Below are 21323 nucleotides of genomic sequence, written 5' to 3' on the forward strand. Positions count from 1 at the left end.
GGTACGCATGGAAGGTGGCATCCATATTTATTTTATTATTAACCATTAAATTTCACAAATAGCATTATTCTTTATTAATAGACTTAATTGTTCTACTTTCCGATTACCCTTCGTTTTCCTTCGAGAGTATCCGTCAAAGCCTCGTCTGATTTGAAAGGCCCGACATACTGCGATATTGAACAGTATGTTATTTTTTTTATTATATTTTTTTTTTCTTTATTACATTTGTTTTGTCAGCCGTCATGCACTCGAGTGAACATTGAGGTGCAGCGTCTGCAACAATAACTAATCTAAGCCCCACTTAAATGCACTTCAAAAACTCGCAGCTGGGCCAACTAGAAGCGTGATGCGTCCTACTGCATCCGCCATGCGTTCATTTCTTTCTAAATAGTTTATTTTCCATTTTGGCTGAAGCCGTACAAGTGGCAGCTGCTCTATGGCTGGTAGAACAGTTGGGCCACTGACCACTGCCAGTCAAAGTGGGCGGACACTCTGAAACAGGATTTTTGTATAGACCACAGTTATTTTTCATTCTCTGAATTTCTTATTGAGACTTTCCTTGCAGAGATGCAACTCAGCTGCACTGGAGCTATTCCGCCAGACTAAGGCAAGCGTCGACATGCGACTGTTTTCTAGAGCGATTTTCATCTTATTCGTCGAAAATCAACCATACTGGACTAAGCAGTCGACGTTCATTCGCGATAATGCATATAATCCATCACTGCCTACCAGGGAGGAATGAAACTGGGCATGACGAGCCGACTCACTTCAAAAAATCGTCATAAACTAGACACTAAATAAAGAATAGACATCTAAAGAAATCAATCGCGTACAGTTGCTTCATATACATATACCGATATATATGTCGTTGGGAGTTAAATGCGTGCCAGGTTCCAAATCATTGAAAAAGTCAGAAGATTCAAAATTCGAATTACCGAAGGAATGGAGGAGCTGATCAAATAGTCACGGAGGACAAAGACGATGCGGTGCAGTCGCAGAAGAAATTAGATGGCAGCACCGCTACGCCTCTACTCGGTCGGTCGGCCGTGCGATGGTTGGTCGACGATGAGGTTCAATTGATTCGGCGACGGGAATTCGACTGAATGGCAGGCGTGTCACTGGTTGAAGACCATAACGATAAAGATAATAGCAGCGCTTGTAAGACAGGAGCAATAATTTTCACGTATATAAACCGAGGTATGTGCCTTTGACTGTGCGAATACAAAACGCAGCGAAATGTACGCAGCTTCTTCATACGGGATTGTATGTATGAAGATCAAAGCTAACTTATAATTTTGCTGTCTGGACCTATTCGAAGGGAGGTGAAATTACTGGGTTGAGTGACAACGATAACCAAGCATAGCTATGAAGATCATCTTTCGAATTCCATCTTTTGCTAAAAGAAAATAGATATCCCGATGGTGGGTGGTTAGGCTGATTTTCATTGGAAAGCTTTGCCTATTCTCTTGATATAAAACAGCATATACATTGACCATTGCAGGATTCCGACATGAAACTTGCACTAAAATATAAGTACTTTATTGTGGTTTCCGAGCGTGTTGGGAGCGGTTTTACATTTCGATCATCCTTCAATGTTCGCTTGACCAGAAGCGCTGAACAATAATTGAGCATAATTTCCAAAATAACTTTCTTCTAGAATTTGTTAAGCTATTTCTTTTCTTTGGCATGACAGAACCTGAATATTATATATGTGATGTGATGAACGGTATAAACTGTAGTGTGGTAAAAATATCTTGGCCTTTACAAAGTGGACTACAAGAAACATCGCTAACAACGAGAAAATATGCATCAAAGTAGTTTTATAAGGCTTTCTTCAATTGTCTCATTTTGTGGGGGTAACAAGAAGGTTAACATTAGCGTATCATTACCTACCGAAGAGAATGTTGTCCAATTTGTCGATTATCGATCACATATGTAGATGACCAGTTAAGAGCAAAATGTATAAAGAGCATATTGAACATCGTCGATATGGCCAATCGGACGGTCATAACAAAATAGGTTGCACTAATAATATACGTTCCAACTAATTGCCAGCTTGCACTCGTATCATTTCTATAAGAAATCAAGCTCGCTTACATCATGTTTCAGCCTGCATGGATAATTACCCCGTTTCAGCAAAATCGCCAATCTCCAAAAATCGTTCGCCGGAACGGCAAGAGACTTACTTTCACGGACATATATCAATTAATGCGCAAATATATATCTCTTTAAACAGAATCGTTAATTGTCAATCAAAGGCAATCGAGACGGAGTTATTACTAAGCGAAACCCCTTAATATCGCCATATCTGTTAAACAATCATGTAGTTTCACTCACAATTTTGCGACTGGCATTTAGGCATAATTACTGCGTAAATTATATGTCACCACTCTTATTGAGTTTGTCAATATCGTACAAGTCACAAGAAGTACTCGTCTACGCAGCAAACAGATAGCGGTTACGTACCCATATTATAACAAATACTGCGGTGCGTTGGTAGAGACGTGCCAACCACACTCTACAGTTATTATCAAAAAGTAGCTTACAAAAGCCGTAAACTATGCTTATAGCATAATTGCCCACTGATTAAGTACAGGGTATTTATACAAAACTTTCATACGTTTGTCTGAACTTTACAGTTTAGAAAATCGTAAAAAAAAACAGTAACTGACACACACATGCGTCGTCACAGCAGACAATATTTAATGATCCAATAGAATGATCCGTTAAAATCGATTTTTCCCATTCCGTTACGATGAGGCTTGCTTTTGACACTGCTTGTGTAATACGATATACAGGATTTGATACGTCGAAAGCCATCCCCCAAGATCTTGATTCTTCAACTAAATCTGTAACACTTCAGTAGTGCTCAAGCTGCTTGCGTCAAGATCTGAACCTAACGTCTACACAACGCGCTATAGCATTAAAGTGCTTTCGCTGATGAAATGAACAGCAAGTACTGCGCGAACCGTACGTTGTGCTAGTGCATGTTGTAGATCGGACCCCAAGCGACAGACACCCCGATGAAGACGCGATGTCTATCAGTGGATTTTCAGTCTGGGGCCATCAAGAGATGCCGCAAAGCGCATATGCCGCGAAGATGTTGGGTGGGTCTGCGTACATATTTATCCAAATATATATATATATATATATATATATGGCAAATGAATAAACAACGTGGTTAGGCGAATTGGTTCGACTAATTTTGGATCCCCTTCGATGGCTTTGGAGTCTTATGCGAGCGATCCCGTACGCTCTCCGCTTCCATTACGTCAAGGGAATGTCGCCGTCGCCAAAGCCGAGTTCTAACCGTCTTTACCAGAGCAGAAGAAGACGTGACGGAGGTAAGCATTTTCAACGTTGTCCAACTTCCGTCCCGATCGTCTGCGTGCTTTGCAATATAGCTTCTGTCAGCCTGGTTTCCTTGCAGTTCATGCTTCGTTCCCGTTGTTTTCGTTTACTTAAGGGAATCTTCCTGCCAGTCTTTGAAGCTGGCAGAAGTGCCGCTGGGTATAGGCAAATACACCTGCTAGTCTAGTCTGCTTCACGTTCAGTTACCATTAGCAGCCGAAACATTAGTCGTGGCAATGTTAGTAGTTGGCAGGATCGACTTTATGAGGAATCGCTCCTTTACGCAATCGCTCATTTTGGCCTGCCAACGTCACCCTTGTCTCTCGCTCTTTCTCCACGAAAAAGATATCCTATGACGTGTCAATGCAAAGGCCGTCTGAAGTCTGACAACGACGACGAGTAGTAGTGAAAGTTGCGGCGTCTCAAGGAAATTGAGAACTAGGGGCTAGGATGGTCCAGCACGATTCTCTTCACGCATAGCACAGGATTAGTTGTCTCTTCTTTACCTTCGGCGTCTTTTCCTCAGTCGCCAAGACGACCACTGCTTCTGCTCAATATGAAAGCGCGTTCATGCTCAACGTGTGCACTGTGACGTAACAGTTACAACCTGGCAAACTCGTACTTCTCATCAAAATCGACAGCACATATATATGTATGTATATAGCCAGCCAGCAATTGCAGCATTGCCGTACTGCAACCGCTGGCTGCCTCTTACGGATAGCCAACAACAACAATGCACAAGACAAAGGAGGTGGTGGCGGCTATCTAGAATGTGGGTGGAGGAAGAATGAGCGATGAAATCAAATGAGGCTTCTTATAATGGGGAAGTAGCAGATCGGAGTTCGGCTACGGATCAGCGAGGAAGACGATCCTCAGACGAGCCCCTGTCCATTGTGATGTGCCGCTGGTACTATTGACTCCTACCGCTGACCCAGGCGATGCCATGATGTGCCTTTTGTCAAAATCATTACTTTGTTGTTTTTATTGTGGTTGTTGTTCCATTTCTTTGCTATTTTGGAGATATCATTATGACTGTTGCTGTTGCTATCCTCCTCATCGCCTAGCTGTTCGCTGTTGAAGTATCTGTAGTGGTCGCTCTCATGTCTGCATTGCGCTTCTATTTTGGCTGATTGCGGTGATTCGTACATAGCCTTATCGCCACAGCTGTTGCAGGCGAAACTCTTCGTAGCCCTGCAGCGTCTCCTGTTTCGTCTGCATGATTATAATCATCATTATCGACGTCGACTATGACAACAACAACAACAACGTCAATAGTAATAATAACAACAACGTCGTCGTTTTGTGACAGGTCTTCGCAAGTCTCACATTAGTTGTGGTATTTTGTTCTGTGTCGTCTCGCTACAAGGGGCACCGAGGAAGGTGAAACTGATTGAAAATAAGTGGGGTGCCTGAAGGTTTCTAGAAAGATAAAATTGATAGCGAGAAAGAATTGGGCTGCGCTGATTGTTTTTCCTGTATTCCAACCCGGTAGCTTTTTGCTAAATCTTAACGAAATGGCTGATTTTCTTACCCTCCTGTATTTTTCGCTGTTACTATCGGAATCGTCATTGCTTCTGGTGCAGGCGACGGTACTGACGCCGACGTTGCCAGTACGCAACAACATCGAGTCCTTAAGTTATTCTGTTTTCTGAAGACATTGATTATAATTCATTGCATGAGCCCAGATTTAAGTACGGAACATGAAGGGGTTGGGATGCACTGGTTATACTTTGACCACGAGAAATTGATGACAAATTACGCTTGATACAATGCTATGGTATTAAATGCGACAAAAAAAGTATGACTTGTTAGCTACTGCGATGGCGGCAATAATGTTTGGACTCTTGTGACATGGTATAGCCGAACTGTGTCGTTACCTAAACGTCTTACACTAAAGGTGCACCTTTTTGCGTATGCATGTATTTCCACAAATGCACTCAAGCAGTATAACGTCAATAGGCATTAAGCCTGCCATCACTTATGGAAATATAAACAGTATACTAAATGATCGAATATACGTTTCATCTACTTTTGGGTATCGGTAGTATGAATCAGCTTTGGAATCAATCAACCGTTAATGATTATTTTCAAATCAGTGGTCCGTTACCCTTTGGCAACTTGAACGATTCCTAGAGCCAGTTTTTAAAACGTTTATAAAATTGGACATTTAATTAAAAAACAATAAGAGCGCTTAACAAATATGTTCGCCTTTCGATCGTCTGATAAAGCAAGCATTTATGAACACGCAAGACATAAGGCTTATAGTTGAAATAAATGAATAGATTTTTGTATTTGAATTAATAGTGAGCTGAAGACGTATAAAATTAAAGTTCAGTTGCTAAGCTAATAATGTAGACAGCATAAAAATGGACTCCTCTCATTTACTAGGTTTCGACTGCGCATTGATCAAAATAGCTAAACTTCTGTTTCTAAAATCGCCATTGTTCCATTTAGTTGTTAAACCATGGACTCATATCTTTTCAAACAGCCATAATAATCTCCAAATACTCCATAGGAACAGTTTTTCTAATATATTCAGACTAATATAAAAAAGTACGACTTACTTGTCCAACTTTTTGAGTGTGGCTTTCGGCAATCCCGGTAGCATTTTTTTGTATTTTTTTTAATATTAATAATATTGCCATAAATATTCCACCAACATAACAATGAGGATGATACTAATATTGTCATTATTTTTTGCTCCGATAATTTTGGGAAGCGGCATTAAATTTTCGTCATTGCCTCTGGATGGTTTGAGTTCGAACTACAAAAACATTATATGACGCTCTTTGACTAGATAAATCAATACAATTATTAAACATTGAAGTTTCTGGGTTTAGTTAATAAAAGTCATACAGTGCCAAACGAATAGCTTACTAGCAGTGAAGTCTCATTTGCACATTAGACGAATATATACATACTCAACTACAATAATTTTTTCCCATACAAATTTTTCTGTCCTTCCTGTCCGTCCCAGTTGTGCACTTCCGTTTTGTTACGCTCTTTTCATATTACAAGCGCTATAATCAACTCAGCATATAGCCATATGTATACGGCACATCATGTGTACATATTTGTACCCGAACATATGAGGCAATCCAAAATGAGGTCGGGTGTGGCGTTAGTTTACGCTGCATCTTGCGCTAGTTGTGCTAGCTTACGATTGTGAAAGTAGGATGCCGTTGTTTGCATTCTTTCACCAACACTCTCTTTTTCTATTTACGTTCATTATCTTTTTCCCCTGTAGCCCCCAGTCTACAAGTGTCTTTTGCTGTGGGAAATTTTCTCACGCTGTGCGGTTGACGCTGACCAGTCTGCCACAGTCTCTATATACTACAGGTCGTTCATGAGATAACAGCCAACCTGGAAGCACTGATAGCCACGTTATAATGACCATGTTTCTTGTTGACTTGACCAGCGATAGCTGAATTTTCGGACAAACGAGCATTGCAACTCAACTTCTACGGCAGCAGTGGTGCTGCCACGAGCGACTTTGCTCACGATCATTGGAAACTGCAGTAGGTGAAGTCGCCCGGCCTCAATGGAATCAACTGGAAAACCAGCGCCTTCAAATGAAGTCACCCAGCGAACCATCGCTTCCTCAAAAATCATGGATTTACACAAACACGTCGACAAGGGTCGTAACAGCCACAGACGGTCACTGTGGCTGCGGAAAGTCACTACTTCTCGTCCCTCTATAACTATATCCTGGCTATAAGCGCCGTGCTGTTGAAGATACTGTTACGTCCGCGGCGGCTGGTTGTGGCTGTTGTTGCTGCTATCTCTATTGCGTTTCGTTCATGGGACGCAAAAATGTACTGGCTAGTTGGCAGACGTATCACACATCTTTAAGAAGCAACATCCCCACATCATTTCGGCATCCTTCCCATCTTCCTGCAGATCTATTATACAGTATAAATTAGCTTCTATCCTGCAGGCATACAGGTCCGCCATTTGGGTAAAAGAAGCCACCAGGAGCAGTTCTTTCACAAACGTAAATTTGCGCAGTGTAAGCTAAACTCACTCTAACCTAAACGAATAATAACTCTTCAGCCCAGAACAACGAACCGCTGCCCACCAGCCGTACTGATTACGATAACGATTTTGCATTGCCTATTGTCAGTGAAATAGAAGACGACAAAGGCAGAGGAAAAATACGATTGAATCTGTTACAGTCGCCGCACGATATTCCTTACTGAGCATGCAGGTATCCAGGGTGACGCAGCGAACGGTCTACAGTATAAATATGCTACGTGGCATCTGTTATAATCCAATACACACTGCTAGAAGACAGTGAGCACCTACTATTTGGCTGGCCATCTGGGTGTGACTATGTGCGTATATGGGTCGATCCAAACGTCTATTGTGATTGTGCTTGGTTATTTAATGAGCAAACGTGGCTAGCTTTCTAAACAGGACCAAAAACTGCATATAACGTAATAGTAAATAGACCGTGAAGGTAGCTTTTGTCGTTTCATACAGTATGTAATCACAATCGTTGATGAGCGACCTGACAGAAAGTGAAACGTCAATCTCTTGATGTATGAAAAACATCTCAAAGAATAATGGTAGACAGTAAAAGTTGCTCAAAATTTGGCGAAAATATAACTACACGTTAGATACTACTAGTTTAACTAGACACAAAGGAAACAGATAGACGATACAAGAAGGATTAAGGCTAAAAACAGGCTTCCGATAACGATAACGTGGCAAATTAATAAAATGGAAGTTTCATCAATCTGAATGTGATAATTATTTCGGTACACGCATATCTAGAATTTGTTAATGTTAGAAATGTTTAAAATATTTATTAACCTAATGTAACCTAACCTAACCTACCTAAACTAGCTTGTTTACGAATTGGCCTTAAGCAATGAATTACTCTATTAGGATGTAGAGTTGTATTTCTCAAAATATCAAGCACTCACACTTAATTTATAAATGATATCATGTCGGAATACACACTATCTGAGTGATTTAATGGGGCCAATCGTAAATTTAGTATTGGATTACGTGGTGCTTGCATGAAGTCAATTCCTAGATATATGCAAAGTCAGTAATAACTCGGCGATTGCTGATAACCCACGTTAGCAGATATTCTGCGACGTCTGGGGTATTTCTAAATAAATCATTATGAGTACAAACGCCTCAACAGAGTATATCATTCTGTAGATTTCTCATTACTTGACCTGCTGTACGATTTAGAATATTTTCATTCAGCGCTATCGCCTTTCCCTTCAACAGCACCACTATACCTAAATGAAAACTCAATAACGTTAGTAATATTATTTTTTTTCTTGGATAGGTTTTTTTCTAGCATTTTAAATATTTCATCAAATTTCTAATAGTCATAACAACAACTCAGCCCTACATAGGGCAAGCTTTTCATGGAACAACTCTGTACAGTGCACTAGCCTAGTAGTACTTTTCGTCATCGTATCTCCCCGCCACTCCTACATCCACGCGTAATTTGCTTTCTTGCTTTACTACCGCCGTCTTGTCCCGTGGTCTTTTTGTTTGAATATATATATATATTTTGTCTATGTTTTTCTATTCAACAACTTTCCTTGTCTCTGGTAAAATTGCCTGCCAGCGGTTTCTCTTGTATACTCCTCTCAACTTTTACACTAAATCTGGGCTCTCTCTCGTTCTTTCACATTGCTTCTTTTACCGCGTATCTCACAACGGCTTTTACCTTTTTATTTATTTACTTAACTTCCTAATTCAGCTTCAGCTTACTTTAATAAATTAAATATTTAGTTTTCGTCATACGTCCACATCTATCCATCTCACACAGATATCTAGTCTGTTCGAATGTTTGCAACGTATTTTTTTCAGTATTTTACAATCTTGATCTGTACGAGGGACAGATACGGCTTGTAGAGGACTTGTTGACATAACAAAATTCTTCATCGCGAACTCGCTGGCCTTGTTTCATGCGCTCCCGTGTCCTCATCAGTGTTCTTTCTTCAGGCCTTAGGGCGTTCTGAGATTGGTCGATATAACAAGATCAGTTCAATACACCTCTTATTACCTTCGCACTATTGTTCTCCGCATTTTCTCGTCGACCACTGTTCACGAAGGTGTTTCACACCGTTTCAAAAGTTTCCTGCACTTGCTCCTTGTCACTTTTCTTCGATCTCATTTATCCCTCTCGATATTGAACATAATGTACATAAAACACTTCATTATCAACACAAACGTAGCATCAAGTAAATAATAATTGTTTGTAATAAAGGACAACATAAATAGTCCTTATCGTAATTGCAAATTACTATCGTCAGCCTTTCACGACATTTCACTTGGTTGGTTAAGCTATCAGGCTCTGAATTTTTTTTTATAAATAGTGTTTGGATTGGCGGTGCAACTAAGTAATAATATAAAATAAATAATGACAATAAGAGTAGTAAACACTAATAACCGTAATACGAATAGTACGTTATCAATCGTCAAGCCTTCTGTGAACATTTGTTTCTGCGAAACGGTTACTTAGCTAGTTAGTATCCACATACATGACGTCTTGCTAGCGCCAGTCGTCATTCTAAAAGCACTTTTCTTTGTTAAATTATCACTAAACCATGTTAGTAGCATTCAGATGACTCTTTTTGGCGTTCTATTAGCTCGATGAGGCAAGAGATCCCAAGGGATGGAGGTAAGCATGTAACGTTTTGTCAGTGCCCATTATCAAAGGTTGAGAGATGCGTCTGAACCAGAATGTCGTTTTAGTTAGATATTCCTTTATTCTTAGGAACTCGCTTCTAAGTGCCCTTCAAGCTAATCGTTCACCCTTCCGTAATGTAAACCACTGTTTCAGTATATCTCCAGCGAAGACTGGTCTCATCATGCTATATATGCTGGTGCAATACTTGTGAATCAATGTACTCTGCAAGCATTTTCCCCGTCATCGCCATCGGCGTCCATGAATCACCTAGATGTTACCATATGTATCATTTTTAAAGAGAATTTTGAGCTTGCCTCTTAATATCGTAGATGAAGTATGTCATTGTATTTTGTTTTCTCTTTTTTTTTGCTACGATTTTTATGCCTATTTCTTTGTTACCGTAACTTTCTTAAATATGCAGAGCATGATCGAATCACGCGGATATATTACGCATATCATAAGCCCTACTACTTTTCTTTTTTTTGCTTTGTATGTTGTCTAAGAACGAAAGTGCTTTGTTTTTTTTGTTGCATTGCAAATGGTATCACCTCTATGTTTTGATCGTGGTGCCACCAAAGGCGGTGCGTCTGTTTTGAACTGAGAATGTATCTTTCATTGCACCGTTCCTTATGGGGCTCTTTGGAAATTGTATGCTGGGTGCACGCTCGCCCACATGCTCAACCCTGTGCATTCTTCGTCTAGTGAAATTCGTTGGCGTCACTTGTGTCCATACGTATATATATATATATATATATATATATGTATATATGTATATATATATATACCTGTTTTATATTTGCACTGTCTTTCCGAGATACCGTCCTTCAAACTGTTCTTCCCCACCTTCCCTCGTATAACATCTGCCCCGCGGATCTCTTCTGTCCGACAACGTGCTCGCCAAGAACGCATCATAAATCTACATGACTCTGTAAAATTCTAGTGTTCTGTTTTGACCTATTAGTTAAATATTCGCCTAGTGAAAATTGATGTAGACCCTTTGTTTTGCTAAAGCTAGTTGCAGTGATGGGTCTTATATCAACTGTTTGTGCATCAACACGTTCTCATATCGTATTCATGCTATCAGCACATGTGCCTAAGTGCCTTTCGGTATTTTGATCTATTCGTGTCTGTTCTACATTAATTGATAATGTGGACACATCGAACAATGGTGGAAAAGGGAAAACAATATCATTTCCTCTTCACCTCAGGTTCGTTGTCTTCAGCACTGAAGACCTTCATCACCTTCTGCAGATTACCGTTTATCTGTTGGGTGGCGACTTCCAGTTGGCAACAAACTCCATCCCGCCCTTATCGCCGAACAGGTGGCGATTGCAGCTGCTGCGATTGTCAACGACCGTGCATCAGCTGGTCACAGTAACGACGTAGGAATGTCAGAACATCGTTCCTCTTCTGTGCAGCCGGCAGTTGCAGCGCTTGTATCGTCGGCTATTGTGCCGTCAGTTTCCGTAGCATCGCCATTTCCACCCGGCTTTGGCAGGAGTTTAAGGGCAATAGCGAGATCCCTTAGAACGTCATCGTCGTTGAGACCAAAGTGGGCATTAAACAGAGTGAAATGCGAAAATAAAGTGTTCAGATGGGCGTGTAGCTCGAGAAGGAGAATTTCGCGAAAGTGGCCATGATACAGGTGAGCCAGTACCGCTAATAGGAGACCATGAATTTTCTTGATGATCGACTCAAACGAAGCAGGGAACTCGCCCTCGAATTTCGTAGGAAAGAATGCTTCGTTCGTCACCGTGTTCTGAGTGAACGTCATCGCATAGTCGACGTATTGTGGTGCGGCTAAGCGGCACTTCTTGCCACGATCGTCAAACCATAGATATTGCCGGTTTCCGGGTCCTGACATGTCGGGGCAGCCCGACACTGTGCAAAACTCGGCCACCGTACCGTAGATCATGTTGACGTGCTCGAAGAAAGCCAGCGTATGGAACGCCAGCCATTCATGATAGTCAAGCCCGTCCGGGAGTGCCACTAGCTCCTTAAGTGACTCTTCGTTGACAGTGCACTCGAGCACCTGATCCTCCAGATAAATCTTTGGCTGCGCTTCCGTTTGCTCCTTGCGCTTACCACGCCCGGTCAGCCACACAACCGTCTCGCGCAGGTACTCGGGCAGCCGCTCCATGGTCTTGGGCAGCCGGGTTCTTCTCTTCTTTACTCGTCCTATCTCGCCTGTACTTGGCCTATTCTGAGCCGTCCGGAGGCCAAAGGCACTGATTTACAAACTGTTCAGTCAAAGGACAACAAACAACTGCCCTCTGGGCTGTGCAGAGCCGCAGTTCGAAAGTTTGATAGTAACAGCTGTAATAGAAAACACTCTTGTGATGATCGTGGCTTGATGTGGCGATCGAAGCTCCTACTGAGCTCCAGTCGCTCACGACCACTGCTGGCTGTCTGTCTCTGTTTGCCATTGGAGTAGCGAGGACAGGTTTAACAGCCGCCGTGCAAATGATGCCTCGATGGGCACCGTCATCGCTTCACCACAGGGAACAGCCCCTATACAGTAGTAACAGAGACAACATGCAATCAGCAGATTCAAGAGTCACACAGGACACATACGCAGCGAAAGTCAAACGCAGATACTAAATAGGCTGCTCATCAAAGTATATCCTTCTCGTTGTAAAGATACACAACAGCTTTTGCACACAGACAGGAAAGCTTCAGTAGTAGCAGTAATTGTAGTGGTAATAGTTGTAGCCGAGCTGCTAGGCAAACAGGCCGTTACTCTCCTCATTAGCTGGTCCGTTGCAGCCCGGTAAACCCTCTCTCTGTGCTGTTACTGCTCACAACACAGACACGCGACACTTACGTTCACTCAGACACGCACAGCCCTTTGACGAAACAACTTTATTTGAACTCGGCGCAATAAACAGTCAGCCGCAAAATAAAATCAGGAAAAACTCCGTGGTCGTTCTCAGCTGTGGCAGCCGCGGCGGCGGCGGCGGCGGCACCGGCGGCGGCGGCGGGCAACTCAGCTAGAATTCGCTCGTTTTTCATCCTAAATCACACGTCCCCAACTATGCTATCGCTACTGTCGATGGTTTCTATGCTCTGAGGCGCTAACGTAGAACGCAATACACGCGACCACCCGCCGCTAAAAATCGCACCTTCCTTTTCTACCCTCAGTAACACTCACTCGTCGATAGAGCACAGCCACACCATCGGCCACTGGTGCCCTTCTCCACCGACACACTGCCTCTATTTTTTCTGAAACCGATAATTCGAGCCGACAAGAAGTCGTTCTGCTAAGCCCGCTGCTGCTGCTGCTGCTGCTCGATCTGTTGATCTCTGCTGCTCACTCTTCTCGTTGCACTGCGACAGTGTTTCTGTATGCGGACAGTTTTCTGCTATTTGATGAACCTTTGTCAGTTGAAGTAACAAACGAACATGTAAACAAGCAACATGGCCGCCTAGGGAGCCGCAATGATTTTGTCTGCTAGAACTGTCGCTCGAAAGGAGAGCGGGCGATTGGACGGTGCTCAAGTGGTAGCGACGATGTGGGCTCGCCGAGCGGTTCGCCGAGCCAACGGCAACTACAGCTTGCGTCCATTGGAAAGAAAAGAAGTCGCCTGTCACGCAAGATATATTATGTAGAAGTAATAAACAGGACCAATGTGAGAAAGTAAACAATGAATCGAAGTAATTCGGCTGTTGCACAAAAAACGAGGTGATTCGGTAAACGTTTTTGAAAAAAAGGCAATAATTTATTAGTGAAACGTGAGAGAGTTATGGAAGTTCTACGACAATATGAGCTTCTGCATGTTTTACACGTTCATTTTCTATCGTGGATACTGAACAGGATCGGAACTGTTAGTTCCGGTCACCATAGAGAAGGCGTATTACGCAACTGGCGCGAGCTAATAAACTGTGCAGTTTGTGCCTTGTAGAACAAACGAACACATTTTATATAAAGCTGTTCTATTTGAATATTTCTAATAGGATCATTCTATTTAAAAGCTTACATCTATTTTACGGTTAAAGACGATATATTGGTCGTGAGCGAAAATGTATGATAGCAAAGCCGACTATCATTGTTAATATTGCTTTCACCTTGAGTTCAACCATGACTTATCTACCTCAGGTTCCGCCTGATCACGTTCAAAGGTTGTGGTCCGAGTTAAAATATTATGGAAAATAAGTTTGCTTCAGTTAATCACATCTGTCGTGTATGCCACTGGCGTGGCTTGGACCATAAGAATATAATGCACTATTTAAGCCGAAGCTAATACTAACAGATAGAACCAGTAGTATAACCGTAGATTTTTTTCTCACCTACACAGCGAACTCGCACGTTTACACGGATCGTTAACTACGCAATAAATCGTATTGACAGACAATGCGTACTTTATTCGAACCCATTGTCCATAATACCATAATGATAAGAGAGCATTTCGTACACGTGTTGTATGTGCTGGATGGCGTAAGGTCAGTCAGCGTAGAAGAACACCAAGTATAGGCTCTTGAGCGCGGGATACAACAGCCCTTGAATGGCACAACAGATCTGGCAAAACTCGAGTCGGTTGGGTCTGAGCAAGCCGTCAGCGAGCTCGTACAGCTAAAAACACTAGACTAACACTGATTTTTGATAAGACATATCCAGGTTGTATAAGTGCCGCGTAAACCTAGAAAATAATAATACCAGATATCGGTATGAGAAGGCACATGAAGGGGAAGGTACGGAAATGGCTATGTATATTTGACCAATAATAATAAACTAATATCGATTGCACAAAGCCATATCATTCATGTTTTGCGTAAATATGTTCTTACAGCGTTTTTCAGTTGACAAAAACAGTGAAGACTCTACAGAACATTATTCAGATTTAGCAACGAAATTACGCTGCAGAATAAACGTATTAATGAGCCCTTAAACAGCGTAAGCTAACTGGATACGCGCGGGAACTAGAATTATATAAAGTCCTTAACCAATCTGTTTTAGGAAAACTGATATCGGAACCCTGTTCTGTAAACGTGATAGCGTGTAGAAGCGCGAAACCATTATTAAGAAAGAAGCAGCCGTCGAACTTAGCAATCAGCATCATCATATGCTTATGTACGATTCTGATTGTAGAAGCTCCAAAGGTTAACTAGAGCTCGATGGAGATCAGTCAAGAGTCGTTGGCTTGTGACAAAAAGCCTGGGATCCTTTTAAATAATTCTAGCACAAAGTGATTAGCGTGCGCGTAAGTGTTAAGTAATGAATTGATCTGGTAATGCTTTTCATAACACTAACGTTCTGTAAGAGTCAATATGAAAAAAATCGTTAAAAATTACTAACTATCGTGTAGATGCTACGATATTGTCGTGTTTTTATATAGAAAATATGTCTTGTCATAGCCTTAACTAAAAAAGTTAGCATCGATCAATGTATCCCGCTTGAAGACAGGTGGGAAGGTAAGGTTACGATTTTTAAACAAAAAATACCGTCACTCGAAATCCATATTCTTTATAGCGATTAATAAATTCTGCGATTGACTTTTCAACAACACGACAAAAATCATTATTATAGTCTGCCTCTCATGCATACTGCTCTGCAGTAAGGAAAATGCAAAATTCACTTAACAACGCTTACCTACTTATGGTTCGAAGGAACCTGGAACGATTTTTTTTTTATTTCAATGTTATGCGCTATCGCCAATATGGTTTTACTGATCGGATCATCCGATTCAGGCTTCAACACTGAGACCGTGTTTTTGCCACTGGCTTTAAGCAACATTGCATTTCCGACAAGTGGCACCAGAGTACGCGTTACAACGTTTGCTGCTTCAAAAGCGTGAAACATTCCACCGTACATCGTGATAAAAATATTAGTAAAGGGTCTTCGCCAGGGATTTTTATATAAGTAAATGTACTACTGCCAATACAAATGTCTATTGAAGGAGGGCTCTAACTAGATTTAACACTGACGAGCAGACTTGCTGGGGTCACTCCAAAATGTACCCTGATGACATCCAATCCCTTTTAGTTCTCCGAATCTATAAACAACTGATGTTTCACGTATTTAATCTCAAAGGGCAATTGCAACGATTCAAGTAACCTCTTCGATATCGCTCGTATGATACGTACCACAGTGCCTTTCACTCGCCGCCGAAAAGGTCACATTAGAAGTATGCAACCATTGACAAGCGCACGCTGAAGTCGATAAACGGTGTGATTTTGTTTGCTACGAATGACGGCCGCCATAGGAAGGCTTCTCGTGGTTATCGTCGTGAATTCAGAAGCGATTCACCGTGTCCATTATCTTTAGTTCGTATATGTTGCTCACATACTGTCCATTGTTCACCGTAGTAGCCTATTTTTGCGTATCAATAAGTTCGGTTTGACTGAAACAAGCTACCCGACAAGACACCCACCTGGACCGATGAAGGCATCAGATCTTTTAACTTCGGGATTATAGTAATGCTCACATAAAGCTACTGTGCGTAAAGCTGTTATACAATGGTATGATTTACTTGACTAGTATATATATATATATATATATATAATGTTTATGACATAAATAAACTACGTTATTGAAAAGATTCATCAGCTGTCTTCAATGGCTTCACGATTCATTATTTGAAAAGGAAAGATTGAAAGGTATCTGAGTGCGCCTTGCAAACTTCAGATGCACGCATCACGACAGATTATCGCGTGAGGTTTCAGCACAAGAAACTAGTAGTACGTATTAGAATTACGTTCAGGCGAGACAACGATCCACGAAATAAGTTTTGCTGTCGTAATCGAAAGCTCTAAACGGCCTATCCATATGCATCGAAAGTAACAAACGTAACAAGTGTACCTGACGTGACACTATCGACACGGTCTCGTAATGAACGATAACATGAAAATCTGTCTTGCCCAGTGAAGTTTTATTTCTGTTGTCCCGTCACCACAAGAACGTTTCTGTTGTCCTGACGGCTGCTTCAGTCGGGGCCAACGTTATTATTCGTATTGCATTGAACTCTTCAGCTTGACAGGCCATTTACATGACAACAGCCCGAATATAAATCGTCTCGGAATGCACGTCCTAACAGAGGAAACGCCGTCGCCTTTCGGTCCCTTTTATCTCTTACTAATCGTAAGAAGAACACCGTTCTAGTATGTGGTGTTTGCCTTTTTCTTGTAGCTGCCCCTTAGCAAATAAAATGTACTTGTATTCTAGGTACACCTTTAAAACACGCTTCAATAAATTAGCTTTGGTCTGTGCCGACGGTCACGTGCACAACAATACTAATCCGCAATAATAATAATAATCCGTCAATGGCCAACGGCAGACAATTTACAGTTTTTTTGCTCGCTCGGATCTGATACAGAACGATATCGACGATTTTATAATTATACAGCAGTGCGATAATACCACCACCATTATTTAGCTGCAAACAGATTAAACAACAACAGCGACGATGGATCGAAGTAATCATATGAACATTGAGCATTGCAACAGCACAGGACAACACAAAGGTGAACTGATGCTTCGCGATATGGCTGTCCTACGTCCGTCAGAGACTCGAGAAGATCATCTTCGTTGTCCTTGTCCGCGGCTACTGCCGCTGCCTCTGTTTAATAGCATAATCTCCGGTAACGAGAAGCTAATGTCCGACCGCTTCAGAGGCTTCAGGCTATACTCTTCTGACAATAACGAGCATCTGACTATTTGACACGCGACTGACAACAAGGGGAAAGGCAGAAGACGACGCGTTGGCGTCACGCATCGCGGCACATACTGCAGTATTAAATAAAGCAGCTTTTCCTGATTGTGTGTTAAACGAGAACTTGGTTTTATTGATATCAAACTAATCCGTTTATTATTAACAGTTTGTCGTTAACTAACGACGAATTGGTAGGATGCTATTCGTTCTGTCTATACAGGCATCTGGTATCCAATGGATAAAAGACGAATTGATTTGTGACTCATGCTGATGGCCAGAACACCAGCTTCCGTGATTGGTGCCACTGGTAAAGGCAACTGCAAACGGGTAACCCATTCTGCACATACGTATGTGTGCATAGCGATATTAATCGTTTCGACACATCATTGCTTTACCTTTGAACTAGTCCGACTAACCATAACCGCTTCGTGGTACGCCTACCCTTCCTGACATATACTGCATCTTGTTACGTTTTTTAATAGTTTCTGCTGTTCTCCTCTCAACAACTTCTTCGGTCTAGCATCATGTTCGTCACTGTGCCATGATGGCGCAACCGTGAAGTATTTGCCTACGGAACTTCGGAACATGTGCTACTCCGGATTCCGGCAAAGACATGCATTTGTATAGCGGGAGGCGGTCGTTTGAAACATTTATTTATTTTAGATGGGACCTTCCTGTTTTTTACATGCACGATGCGACATACCTGTGGCAGCTGCCGCCAAGCATGACCGAGTCACTCAGCATTGCCGCATCCATGACGTGGACACTGGTCAGTTGTTTATTTATATTGGTATAGCAGGACGACTGACCAAGCGCGAACAGCACCTCTAGTTGCCTGTCTAATTATATATATTGATATACAATCATATCTATGTGTTTGCCAGATCAACGTATAGTTATAATTGGAAACCACGTGCCACATTACATTTTATCGGCCAATAAGCTGCCTTAAGTTATTTATTATAGATACATTTAACACATTGCATATCTTACAGCTTCAATACATCTATTATATAGATATATATATATATATATATATGTTATTCCATCTGTAGAAACATATAAAACGAAGCTACCTACGACCATACCCATTTATGCGTACTGCTATAATATCCAAGCACGTGAGTACATATATAAAATATCCAGATGCGTCAGTGGCCTCGAATTTTGATAGACTAACTATCTGCGGTCGGTCCGTAATGAACACGCGGGTCTGATCAGATTGTGTGAGAAGTAAATAAGCGAAACGATGCGCGCATACGTTTCATGCCTTGTTTTCTACAACAGAATAACACAGAAGCATGGTAAAAAAACAATCAGAGTGTACAGGTGACAAGGGACTACTGCCTGACGATTAGTAACGGTAGCTCCATCCAACAGATGGTATGACTGGATGCGATGATGGAACGGGTGGATCACTTGGTGCTAGATAGTTACACCAATTTACTTAGTTATATTGAGTTTACTGGTAGTTCATTTGTGAGAAATTTTTAGTGTTGCAGAAGACGATGCTGACGTTTTTTTTTCTAGGCACGATGCTTAACACAATAGATGTTAGAGTAATCGATCCCGTTACACGGTCGCACATCTGAACGATAGTCTAATCAGTAGGAAGAGCGTTCCATGGTGAAAGGGCTAGGGAAGGCCGAGGTTCGAACACTAACACGCTTATGACTGTTCCAGTGTGGACAGAACACGAATGAAAACTTTAATAGAACGAATTAAAAACTCACTTTAGTTGCTCACAGGCCACGAAACTTTAACAAAATGCACCACAGCAATAACAGAAGAGTGCACAGACTCTGTAGAGGTAAATAGATTCAGTGGAGGAATGAATGGGGGGTCACACGGCTATGACCATAATCCGTCCACGACGGCAATATGAAACTATAGAAAGCGGAACTACCGGCACCAATGTCGCTTACAGACGTAGCTATACGCATGTATGCGTAACTTTATTAAAAATATCCATCGTCTTAACAAACGGACAGTTATGGCCGACGTACAGCCATAAGTCCCTAGCCATTTATCGGTATATATACCTTTCTTGTTATGACTTATGGCTATAAGATATAATTTCGGCAGTCGCAAAGGCAAAATTAACATAAAACCAAAAAAAAATATAGGCGGAAGGCAGAGGAACTCGATGAAACAAATGTTCGAACATCGAAGATCGAAGGAAAACAGATGACGAGCTAGTGAACGTGAATCAGAGCCATAAGCAAAAACTCAAACGCATCTAAAAAGCCAGGGAGACGCTACGGCAAAGGAGCCAATCGATTGGAGTGGCAAATAATTGGTGGCTGCCAACCGAAAATTACCCCCCACTATGTTGCGCTTCTACTATAATCTGAATCGGGGTCTGTGAGTAACAATTAATCGTGGTAGGACTATGAGTACAAGCGTACTGGAAATGGAATGAAAACAGCAACTCGGCTATAGGAATAGCTATATGGTCGCTTAAGCATCAAGTGGAGACATGCATCAGATGGCTGAAAACGACCGGATGTTAGACATCTTCCTTTGTTCCGCTGGTTTACTGTGTCTATGAGTGTAGACTGATGTAGCTATTATGGACAACGGTTGTTGCTGACGGCAATGGTTGAATTACAACAGGAAGCATTTCAGTGACGACCAACTCCCAGTGATACTATACAGTGTCTCCTATGCTAGGCCATCCAGGTTTAACGTGATCTCGTTCTCTAGCATACTCTTTTCCTATTCGACAATCCTATGGATCAAGTTGGACGTAGAGCACCACCCGCTACCCGAAGCCGATTCGAGTGTTCAGAAGCGACCTACTAGATGAGCCTAGGGAACGCCGACCTTCGACCTGTCATTTCCCAGTTCGGCATTTTGTCATTTTTATCATTAGCCTAATTCAGCGAATGCAATTGTTTCACTTGGCTTAACGAGACGTCTTATTTTCCTGCCACATGGTATCGCGACATCTAATTTAGAAGTCTGTTGATGAAAAATAAATAATAATAATAATAAACAAGATTTCGTAAAAAGCTTCAATAGTCATAGTAGCAATTGGCTAACAGCAATAGCTGAGTGACGTTTAATAGCGTTATTTCAAGGTTTGTTCCTATACCATTGGGATGCTTGTGCGATTTTTTTTATTTTCGATATCTGGCAGACTTTCTACTTATCACTAGTCCCAGTTACATCGTCTTCGTTCACGAGAACCGGAGCGATAAAATGGGAACAGATCGCACATTCAGGAAGTCCGTCAACAAAGCCTAGGCATATACAGTTCGCTGCCCTAATACAGCCTGTGAGACAGTCAGTGAACAAATAACACGTTTCGTTGATAGTAAATTCGTCGTCGTCATAATAGCGACAGTCATGCTTTATTCGAATAAACATAAACACAATATCTCCAGACAATAAAATTGCACCAACATGTGGTTAACCACAGGACTGACTGGTCAGTGCACAAAATTGACCCGTCAGTAACAAAAACGCGAAAGGCGGCGACGCAAAGTGATGGGCCGGGTGGCGGTTTATGTTGGCCCGCGGAAGATCGGCACGCAGATGGATTTATGCATGTAAAGATTGATAAGTGCAATACACAGATACTTTACACATCTGCTGATTGCTGTTACGTAAACTGCACATTTTTTTCTACTAGGAGTTTCCACCTTTCACGAAACTATACC

General features: G+C 41.7%; 2 protein-coding genes across 19 annotated transcripts in view; both read right to left on the bottom strand.

Annotated features, from left to right (window-relative positions):
- Positions 1–21323, bottom strand: part of LOC111245791 (uncharacterized) — a 77873-nt gene that overhangs the window by 6267 nt on the left and 50283 nt on the right. For 7 of the 18 annotated variants that reach the window (XM_022794579.2, XM_022794575.2, XM_086980445.1 and 4 more), the window contains one exon: positions 936–1118. The exons of 10 other annotated variants lie outside the window; for them this stretch is intronic. The gene's annotated coding sequence lies outside the window, so the exon portion shown is untranslated. Of the gene's footprint in view, positions 1–935; positions 1119–6272; positions 11383–21323 lie in introns of those variants that run through there. One more of the 18 variants, XM_022794576.2, reaches the window with a different exon arrangement.
- On the bottom strand, positions 11382–12152 carry Mob2 (MOB kinase activator 2). Its single transcript, XM_086982028.1, has one exon. The coding sequence runs from the start codon at positions 12150–12152 to the stop codon at positions 11382–11384; it is 771 nt and encodes a 256-aa protein (XP_086838154.1).

This window comes from Varroa destructor, unplaced genomic scaffold (assembly GCF_002443255.2).
Source record: "Varroa destructor unplaced genomic scaffold, Vdes_3.0 BEIS01000002.1, whole genome shotgun sequence".
NCBI lineage: Eukaryota > Metazoa > Arthropoda > Arachnida > Mesostigmata > Varroidae > Varroa > Varroa destructor.